The following is an 11106-nucleotide window of genomic DNA, read 5'->3' on the forward strand; positions in this document are numbered from 1 at the left end:
GTCAGTGAGACAGTCAGTCTTTGAATACAGATGTGCAATTTAAATATAGGAGAGGTGGGATTATGCAAGGAAGTATTACATTGATATGCAGCTTAAATACCAATAAACATTTACAATGCAAATAACCCAAAACATTTATTAAAAATAACGTCTTTGAAGAATTGGCAGTGTAGTTTAGTCGTAGCATGTGTATGATGCATTTTTTTAAATTCTCCTTGACCAGCACTTTCCCTGCTTATTAAAGCATTGTCCTATCATGCTACAACCATGGTGAAATATCTGCTTTGACCAGACTTCATATTTTCCCCTTATACAGTCTGAGAGTTGCTGTGATTCTGGTTGTCATTAAAGTCTCATTTCCTCTGTGGTGTTTTTCCAGCCCGTGCTCGTCTCAGGGGTGCACAAGAAGCTCAACGCCAGCCTGTGGAAGGCAGAGTCTTTCAACCAGGAGTTTGCAGACCACCAGGGGGACCTGCTGAACTGCAAGGACGGTGTGGTGTCCAACTCTGGCATCAAAGAGTTCTGGGACGGCTTTGAGGACCTGACGAGTAAGTGCCCTAAAAGAGTTTCACCTTTAGGAAGAGCATCTGAACCCCTTCTTCTCACTTTCATGCTCACATTCAAGATTCCTCACATCGCTTTGTGTCTTTCTCTACAGAACGTCCAAAATCTAAAGACGGAGAGGCCATCGTGTACAGATTAAAAGACTGGCCCTCAGGAGAGGAGTTCATGGCTCTGATGCCCTCTAGGTACGTTACATCTTTCATACTGTTCATAACGACACTGTAGTGTAGCATGGAAGACTGCAGCTTTTACTGTTGCCGGAAAGAGGGTTCATTATGTTTTTACTTATCATGTAATCATAGTTTTGTACAGATAGATAACAAGCAAATGTTGCCTTGTGAGCTATATTTAGAGATAAGCTTTTACAACTTGCGGAAAAGCTAATGATACATTTGTGGCTCAGCTAAACGAGGCTCTAGTCTTGGTTTTCTATTTGAATGGAGGTGGTTCTATGCCATTGCAATGGAAATGAGCCTGTTGATGATGGGTTTTAACTGTCTGTGTGTGTTTGGGTCTATGTAGGTACGATGATCTGATGAAGAATCTTCCTCTGCCTGAGTATTCAGACCCAGAGGGGAATCTTAACCTGGCCTCCCACCTCCCCCCATTCTTTGTTCGGCCGGACTTGGGCCCACGCCTGTGCTGTGCTTACGGTAATTGCAGCTTTGTGTGTTTGTGTGTTATTATTCCTATCATTATCCCTTTATATGTATTGATATATAATTAATTGACTTACTAACCATTAGGTATTTTCTCTAGCTTTGCTTATCTGTTTCGTCTGTGATAAAACAGAAGTAATATTTCCCCCTGCACGTCCTGTGGCGTATTGCAGTCTGTCAGTATGACTAACGGCTAAATCACTGACCTTCTTCATTCCAGGTGAATGTGCATATGGTCTCTAAGTGGGTGTATACTTGTGTATTGAAGGTGTGGCAGCATCTCAGGAGCAGGACTTTGGCACTGCTAACCTGCACATGGAGGTGTCTGACATCGTCAGCGTTCTGGTTTACGTTGGGGTGGCCAAAGGAAACGGCGTCCTCTCTAAAACAGGTAAGTCTGTCCCTGTCCTTCAGCTTCAGCAAACATACTGGCCTGCTGAGGAACTGGGTCAGTCCTCGTTTTTGTGGAGAGAGCCAGTTAGAGAGGGGAGGGGTGCTGTCTCCACCACATTTTCCCGTTTTTGGAGCCAAAGCTTCCACAGGCTTTAGTTCTTTTTCCCCTCGTTCTCACATACAGACACACCAGTGAGCCAAAGCATAATGACCACCTGTCTAAAAGGCATCCTCAAGACCTCTGAAGATGTCCTCTGACATGTACCTCCAAGACTTTAGCATCAGATCCTTTAAGTCCTGTAAGTTCTGAAAAAATAGTATCAGGTAAATGTCCAGGTATTGTAAAGAAAACAGGATTCGTTAGACCAGGCAGCTTCCTTTCTTTGTTTCAAGGTCCAGTTCTCTTTGTTTCAAGCCTCCATCATAGGTGCAGAACTCAATACAAAGAAAGATGTGTGATGCCTTGACGCATTCCTCCCGTATATAATCATCATTAGAAATGTCTGTGACTTGCACCAGTCAGGGCCTGTCTATCAGTTCTGCCCAGACATGGAGCCTTCATTGCTTCATATGTGGATCAAGCTTTGATGTCCAACACATTGCTGCTACTTTATGGTTTGTCCCTCTTCATACCACTGTCAGTAGGTGTCAGTAGATGCTCAGACCTAATCAATTGGCCATAATAACCTGGACTTGTTGCTCAGGTCTTCACACCTTCCCATTATTAGGTTGAGTCATTAGGTCGTTTACCTTCCAACATATATTCCAGATCCGCATTGTTGTTAAAAGATAATTCCTGCCATCTGTGAGCGGTCATAATGTTCTGGCTCAAGGGTGTGGGTCTGGGTGTGTGATTCTGATATTTGCTCATGTAGTTAAAAACTAAATGAAGTTGTAGATTTTATAAACAAAAAGCCTTCCTGCTGGTCTTGACATGGGTGTGTACCCTGATCATCTTTGTTTTTATCCCACATTTCTGGGGCATTTTGTCCTGAAGATGTACAAAAACACACACACACCCACACACACACTCTTCAGACGTTAAAGAATTGTGGAAACAGTGGAGTGTGGTTGAGGAAAGGCTGAACAGAAGCATCTGGAAGGAGTTGCCAGAGTCTTTCCCAGCTCACGTGGCTAAGACTGTCGCTGTTTGAGAACAGACAGACTGAGAAATTCTCTCTATACACACACACACACACACACACACACACACACACACACACACACATACACACACTTCAACAAGGCTGTGTCTGAACTGACGCCCGGTCACACATTTCAGCCCCCTCTAGTGCACAGTCTGAGGAGTAGACTGACCTTGAGCTGTGTTGTGCTCCTTACGGGGAGGGAAGCAGCCTTAATGCCCACAGCTGTCGCCTTCAGCATGAATGGCGCTGAAAGTTCCCCTCAGAAAACAGAAGGATTAGTGCACACTCTGCTTTTCAGTGCCAAACGCCCTCCTTCACCCCCACCCCCCTCATGTTGGCGGAGCTGCAGCCTGGCACCAAGCCTCACTGCTCTGACTGCTGTAGAGGAAACTTCACTCGGCTGGATCTCTCTCTCTCTCTCTCTCTCTCTCTCTCTCCATCTCTTCTACTTTCCTTTCTCCTCTTTCTCCACAATGCAATCTAAAACAAAAAAGGAGGAGCTACTTACATCTGTATATTTTTTCCTGTTAGTATGAAACATATTAGAATGTTACTATTTTGTGTGCTAGTCTTTAGTACACAGTTGGGACACAACCATAGTCATAGCACAACAGAAATGAAGTCCCGTCCCCCCCCCATCACAGCAGATGATTGCTTGGTTTGTTTTGCTTTTCTTCGCAGACAGCAGGCAGACAGATACTGTCTCCTCAGAGTTCTATTTTCTTCTCCTGATTAGATGTACAGTTGGTCATTATTACAGAAGTGTGTTCCTCTGAGTGTGTGTATAAGCTCAGATGGTTTGGGATACACTGCATGTGCGTGTTGGAATGTTTGACATTCCTTCAGAAAGTGCAGTTCTGCCAGACTGCACTGCTGCTTCTCCCCCTCCCTCCCTTCCTCCCTCCTTTCTCTGCTCTATTTATAGCACTGTGTGTCTGCTGGGCTTAGTGTGGAGGGGAGTGTATTAAAAAAAGGCAGACGCCCACTCTTTCTCTCTCGCTCTCGCTCTCGCTCTCTCTCTCGCGCGCGCACGCTTTCACATGCTCCTCATCAGCATTCATTTTTAAACTTTGCTCTCTCTTCAAAGGGGAACTGTCAGGCTCGCTGTCTTTGTTGTAAATTAAGCTGACTGTGTGATATCGTGTGTGAGAGAGAGAGTGAGAGATAATATATTCATGTGTTTGTGTTCTGTGTTCAGGAGTGCTGAAGAGGCTGGAGGAGGAAGACCTGGATGACAACATGAAGAAGAGATTAAAGGACTCGAGTGAAACTCCTGGAGCTTTATGGCACGTCTACGTGAGCAAAGACGTGGAGAAAGTGAAAGAGTTTCTACACAAGGTTAGTTACTCCCTACCTTCTCTCTCTCGTGCTCCCTTTTTCTCCCCCCCCTCCCTCCTCCCTCTCTCTCTCCTTGTCTCCCTCTCACCATCTCTTGCTCCTTTTCCCTCCCTTACTCTCCCATCTCTTCTCTCTTTCTCTCCTCCCCATCCTTCTTTTTCTCTCCCTCTTTTTTGCTCAGTCTTCATTGTCTTTTCTGTCCCACTCCTTCTCTACCTCCTCCCTGTATTCTCTCCTTTATTTTTGCCTCCTCACTTCAGTCTTTCTCTTTCTCTCTCTCTCCCTCCCCCGCTCTCCCCCCAGTGGTGGATGTCCTTATAAAACAGTGTATTTCTCCGGAGGGTAGTTTTACAGGGTACATTTAATTACCTTCCCTCTCTTGAACTGAGTGTTCTGCTCCGTGAGGCTCTTGGCTGGATGCTGTGATGCAGAAGAACGGCTGAATTAACAGAACGGCTCTCAAAGCTGTCCTCAGCCTGACCTTGCATTTACACACACCAATTACACACCAAATGGAAATCTAAACTTCTTTACAGCTTTACAGCCCCCCCCACACACACACACATGCACACACACTTTGCTTGAGACTAGTCCTTAGGAGAATAACCTGACTTTGGTAGATATCATACTGTACTATCCCATTTAGCTAACCTATTTGCTGTCCTGCAGATTGCTAAGGAGCAGGGTGTGGACATCCCAGCAGAGCACGATCCGATCAGGGAGCCAGGCTGGTACTTGAGTCGCAAGCTGCGTCAGCGCCTGCTGGAGGAGCATGGTGTTCAGGGCTGCACCATCGTTCAGTTTCTGGGAGACTCTGTCCTCATCCCCGCCGGAGCACTGCACCAGGTCAGACTCACCAGAAGCACACCGTGCTCACTTATCATCCTTTCATTTTTCTGATCCTGCAAAAACACAAGAACACAAGTGTGTGACTGTCCACATACAGTACTGCAGTTTAGCTGCCCTTTCATTCTGAATTGAGAAGTGAACAGACATTCTTTGACAGACTTTAATAAGACCTTAATAAAAGGCCCATATCTAAGATTAAGAGACAACAATGAGATGAGATTTTGATGGAAATCATTACATGTTTATAAGATCATCTGAAAGACTTGATTCGTCCAAACACTGAACATGTTCAGTACCCATCTAGTGGGTAAAACCTATCACTGCTATATTGCATAGCCTTGCATCATTATCACTATGATTACCCATAATAGCGTTACTGTAATGCAGTGTGAATAATTGCTTTCATTGTTCTAAAACAGTGAAACAGAATGATACTAAAAAGGATTTAAGTAAATCATTTATGCTATTAATATTAGGAATTGCAATTGCCGCTCCCCCAGCAAGTGATTTAGTTTACATAAGAGAGCTGCGCAGGAATGATGACAGCAGTAAGGATGCAAAATTCCAAAGTAGTCCGTGGGCGTTGGGCCGAACTTAAATTTTGAGGACAAATTGTATGGTTTGATCATGATTACAGTAACGGTAGTGTGCATGTATAAATATATACACAGTGCAGTCAGAAAGTCTATAGACCAATCAAGAAATACCCCATAATGACCAAGTGCTCATTTGCATATTTATTGAAAAGGAAACTAAAATATTGCAGGGACATACTGTAAGTATTCAGATTCTTTCCTGTGAGACTAAGATTTAGCTCTGGGGGTCTCTCTTGATCATCTTTGAGATGTTTCTTTGTGGGCAGGGGTGGCTCAGCGGTTAGAGCACCAGGCTTTTGATCATAGGGTTGTGGGATTGATTCCTGGTCTCTGCCAGCTGCCACTGTTGGACCATTGCGCAAGCTCCTTTAAGGCTACCCACCACTACGGGCACATGTGCTCACAGTCACGGTGTGTGTTTGTTCAGTAATGTACATGTGTGTGTTTCCTGCACAGATGGGTTAATGGCAAAATGTTATGTGTCTACACACAAATGTGTGGTCTGTTGGTTGGTTGGAGTCCACCTGTGGTAAATTCTGTGGATTGTACAGGATTTGGAAAAGCATACCCCCCCCCCCCCCGACCATGTGTTCCAGAAATAAAATCTGTATAATCTCTATATGATTACGTTCAGGCATAAAAACACAATCATGTATGTGATTAAAATGTTTATTTCTGTGTATAGTGACTGCATGGGGGTTTATTGGGATGAGGGTAGTAACATGGAGGTTTGTTGGGATGGGGTAGGGACAGTAATGAACAATGAAATATGCTACTGAAAAGTTTAGGACCGTGTAAATCACTAGTAACCTACTTGGCTCTGTTTATAATGCACTATTTGGGTGTAGTAGCCAAAATCATAGCTCACATTAGGACTGCCATTTGAAATGCAGCCTGGGTGTAACTTAAGAGCCGCATGCTGCACAGTGCTTTACAATGCTTTAAAGAATACAGTTATTGTGAGGCAGTCATTGATGAGACCTTAGCCAGTCAGATTTAGGGTTTATCACTAATTGTTTTATAAATAGCCTACATGTGGCCCGAAAGAGTGAGCTGAATATGGGAGGTGTGGTGTTGTATGACTGTGTCAGACTCACCTGGTGTCTGTGGTGTTCTTCTCTACAGGTGCAGAATCTGCACAGCTGTGTGCAGGTCATTAATGACTTTGTGTCTCCGGAGCACGTGGTGCACTCCTTCCACTTAACCCAGGAGCTTCGCTCCTCCAAAGAAGAAATCAACTATGAAGATAAGCTACAGGTAAGAGGCTCTTCACTCCACCAGTCCTCTCACATCCCTACTCATTCAGCTGAAGTAGTGAGGGGGTTCTTAACTCCTTCACACACTCCCTCAAGTCTGTCTGGTCTCATCAGTGTTCAAACACTTAGTAATACAGCACTCTTGGTTTTCAGTAGTTTAGGCATGGATTTTGGAGGAATCCCTTGCCCCACAGAACAAAGCATACACTTTTATACACCTGTGTGTCACCTTATAATATTTTAACTGACTCCCATCAGTGACTCCTACTCCTATGACCATCATGGCGTTTCAGTCTACACTGCTTTTTGAACACAATATGCCAGTCAGACCTGAGGTAATTTACACAGAGAAGTCTTAAAGGCACAGTAACAAACATAGACCTTAAGGCCCTTCAGCACACCCTGGTCAGAACAGAAATGTTTTTTCTATAGACCTGCCTAATCATACTAAACATCCACCAGCAAGCACAGCTAACCACGTAAAGAACAGTCTTCAGAAAACAGGAGAAAGCATCTGTTTATTTCTTTTATTTTCAAGAACACTTCACGGGTTCTGCTGAGCTACAGAAAACTGTGATTGGCAGTCAGGGTTATTTACCCATAGTGATTAACCATAGTGCTCAAATATTAGTACTATATATTAGTATGAGTATTTAGTATGTATTATTAGTAAATTAGTTTATATATATATATATATATATATATATTATTTGCTCACTTCTCTCTGACAGGCAGTCTAGACTAACACAGCCCTGTGGTCAGATGTATGTAGATCACTGCACTGTGAGCTTGTTTTTTTCTTATCTGGTTTTGGACGTCTGTCTGCTGGCTTTTACAAGAGTGTAAAACAGCACAGTGGTTTATGTGGAGCTGTTCTCGTGTGTAGTTTCCACCTGTAACAGCTGAGCTTGTGTAACTCATTAGAGTCTCAGTAATCCAGACGTAGCACACGCTCCTAATTGATGTTTTTCAGCAGCGAGGCTCTGTGCTAAGTGCATGACGTCCATTAACAAGCTGCTGTGTCATTTAGTATGTTCACCCCTTTTTCCTTTTAGCAGTCTGTTCAGCCTATTTCAGGAGCATGAGTCACAGTCTGGCCGTCATCCATAATGTCACTGACAGTCTCTCGCTCTCTCTCTTCACCCTCCCCTCCCTTATTCTCTCTGTTTCTCTTTTCCCTCTTTCATATTCTTTCTCTTTGCCTTATTCTCTCTCTTTTCCACTCTCATTCTTATTCTCTATGTCTATGTCTATGTCTATCTCTCTCTCTCTCTCTCTCTCTCTCTCTCTCTCTCTCTCTCTCTCAGGTCAAGAACATCTTTTACCACTGCGTAAAGGATGCTGTGGGAACATTAAAGAGGTGCAGTGCGGAGGGGCCAGGAGACGAAGGCTCCAACTCATGACCTTGGACCCCTCGCTGCAGTCAGAACGCCTTCATCACTTAACCCCAAATATGCACACTAATCTCCACATCACAAACCTCCAGTGCCAAGCAGACTTTCAGAGCAGACACCCGAGAGAAAGACAGACGATGCTATTTATTTGTTACTGATACCACAGCAGTATCGCCCGATACCCCCCACCCCCCCACCCCCCGCATCAGGATTACTGTGATTTTACAGAGGAATAAAAACAGATCATCTGCAAGGAAAACAGCACTGCTGTTCACACTTTACTATTCGTTTGTCTTTGTTGTTGTTGTTGTTGTTGTTGTTGTTGCTGTTGTTGTTTTTTTTCTTCATTTGTGTCTCTTTTTTTGGCTTTCATACTGTATATTGTTTCAGTGAAATGATGTATTTATTTTTTAGAAGTTCTACGCTATGTTCTAGATCAAATGTAAATGTGACTTGTACAGTTTGCTAATCGTACAGGATCCTAACGCAGCTCACTACATTTGAGACGGTTACTGTGAGAGAGGATCCTAACACCAGCTATTGCCTGTACTTTGGGAATCGTTGCTGAAATTGCAGTCCTCATGCCATATCTTTAAAAAAAATAAAATAAAAAAAGTTTTAACTGCCAAACTATTGTAAACATTGTAAAGTTATATTATGTAAAAAAAAGCCTAAATGAATAACACACTTCAGCATTTTATTAAGAAGTATTCACTGTAAAATGGAGACATTTACAAAAAAAAGTTGTAATTTATTTAAGAAAAATTGTCTCGTTTCTTTTTTTTTGTTTTGTTAAGATTTACTATGGTGAAGTTTTGAAGTTGATGATAAAAAAAAATGAAAGACTTACTATGCTGTGTAAATATATACATATATACATTCACTGATGTATTTTTTTAAAAACATGGCTTGCTTCAATTTCAAAATTTTAAAAGTGCAAGTGTTACATGCTTTGTACATTGAAGTTCAAAGGGTTTTACATTTTCCATTAAAATGGATTTATCAAATGACTGCCTTTTGCCTTTTTATACATAATAATAATAATAATAATAATAGTAATCTGACTGTAGTGTGGCTCTGATTGCATACGTTATTTGTCTAATTTGATATGCACATTTCTAAACCACCTAAACACTTTATTTGTGTAATATAATTAAACGTTATCATAAGAAACTCATGTGAAAATGATAGGTACTGAAGTGATTTTTATGTCATGATTATCATCATTATCACAATAATCCAGATTCAAAGCGGATCTAAATGCTGCTTTAATGCCTTGATGATGAAGCTGTGAAGAATCGAATCATCATTGATTCAGTGAGTCAATAAGTGTAATTGTTCAGTACAGTACTGGGTAGGGTGGGTAGACCTGCTGAAAGGACACTAATCAGCCCTTATTTCTTTCATTTTTTAATAGAACATTATATAATTGTCTGCTTTAGGCCATGGGTTTTGGAGTCCTGATGGCAGTAAATCAGCAGGGAATGCTTATTTTATGCAGTCAAACACCTGTCCATTTCTATTTGCCGCCACTCAAATTAGAGGGGCGGGGCATTACATGAGAGCAAAGTACCCGGATGCGGTGCTTTCATCCATGCATGCTTACTAACCCTCAACACTTGTGGTTTAAAGTGACCAAGCCTCTGAGGTAAATTATAATATAATAATTATAATATAATAGAAGCCTAGAACAATCCCAAACACACATCTTCCACAGACAGAAATACTGCCTGAGTTAATCAGCTCAACTACAGCCAAACCACTGGAGCCAATCCAGTGACTTCACCCTGTCAGCATCACCATACACCAAACCTCTACTACTGACTAAACCAGAAATCATCTGAAACACCAGCAGCCCCCTGCCACCCCACCCACAACCAAACAAGTACAAACACACAGCGGACACCCCAGACCAGACCAGACCAGACCATCACCCACCGTGCTAACCATCACCCACTCAACTAACCAAGCACGTTCGCGTGCTCGCCCCCTCCACACCACAAGGTGGGTCTTGGTTACAGGTTAGCCAACTACGGCTGATCTGCAGCTTATAAACACACAGGTCATCAGTAGCCTGTCGGAAGACCAGCGCCACTGTTTTGGTGTCAGATGGGCTGCTTTGCGCACTGCAGGATCTCGCCAGATGGGGGCACGCATTGGTCACCTGCTGGTCCACCCAATCATTTTGATTATAGAAAAGAAAATAAGACAAATATTACAAACAGCTGAGAGAGAAAATATTAACTATTAAATATTAAGTGATAAAAGTAAGAAAGGGAAGGAAAGCGAGTGATGGAAAGTGGCACAATCCTGCTTTAACCGTTTGTGGACCAGCAGTAGTCCTGTAGCTATGCTCTCGCTATGAAGGTCATGATCGTCTGGGATTTTCAGCTCTGCTGTCTGGAGAGTTTTCTCAGGCTGCAAAAAGTGGAATCCATGAAGCTGTTTTGAGAGCAAAGCTCGACCACCTGCACGCGCTTCGTTGCCATCGATAGGGTGTTCAATACACCTCACAATGCGAATATACTGATCTCCGATCAGAGCTATTGATCCTACTGCTACCAGTGCTCGCTCTCTCTCTCTCTCTCTCTCTCTCTTTCTCTCTCTCTCTCTTTCTCTCTCTCTCTCTCTCTCTCTCTCTCTTTCTCTCTCTCTCTCTCTCTCTCTCTCTCTCTCTCTCTGTTTAACAGTCCATGCTCGCAGGCTGGCCCTCTGTGCCCCTGCACCGCTGCAGAGGAGTGTGTTTCAGCAGGCCTTGCTAATGGGCCCTGAACATCAAAGGCTTTAAGCTCCAGGCGCACATGTGACTGCCTGCGCTTGATCTGCCTCTCGCGCTTACAGAGAGAGAGAGAGAGCGAGCAGCAGCAGCAGTCTAGTGATGAGCTAAAGGTCCCTGGGAACGTCTCCCT

At 43.2% G+C, this 11106-nt stretch overlaps 1 protein-coding gene across 5 annotated transcripts in view; it reads left to right on the top strand.

Annotated features, from left to right (window-relative positions):
- Window positions 1–9165, top strand: part of jmjd1cb (jumonji domain containing 1Cb) — a 151948-nt gene extending 142783 nt beyond the window's left edge. For all 5 annotated transcript variants that reach the window (XM_072667762.1, XM_072667764.1, XM_072667765.1 and 2 more), the window contains 8 exons: window positions 380–548; window positions 659–749; window positions 1087–1217; window positions 1492–1614; window positions 3963–4102; window positions 4772–4948; window positions 6673–6804; window positions 8111–9165. In XM_072667762.1, coding sequence (XP_072523863.1) covers window positions 380–548; window positions 659–749; window positions 1087–1217; window positions 1492–1614; window positions 3963–4102; window positions 4772–4948; window positions 6673–6804; window positions 8111–8206 — 1059 coding nt within the window. In that variant the 3' untranslated portion in view covers window positions 8207–9165. The remainder of the gene's footprint in view (window positions 1–379; window positions 549–658; window positions 750–1086; window positions 1218–1491; window positions 1615–3962; window positions 4103–4771; window positions 4949–6672; window positions 6805–8110) is intronic.
- Window positions 9166–11106: the final 1941 nt, after the last annotated feature.

The sequence above is a fragment of the Salminus brasiliensis genome, chromosome 22 (assembly GCF_030463535.1).
Source record: "Salminus brasiliensis chromosome 22, fSalBra1.hap2, whole genome shotgun sequence".
In the NCBI taxonomy this organism is placed as follows: domain Eukaryota; kingdom Metazoa; phylum Chordata; class Actinopteri; order Characiformes; family Bryconidae; genus Salminus; species Salminus brasiliensis.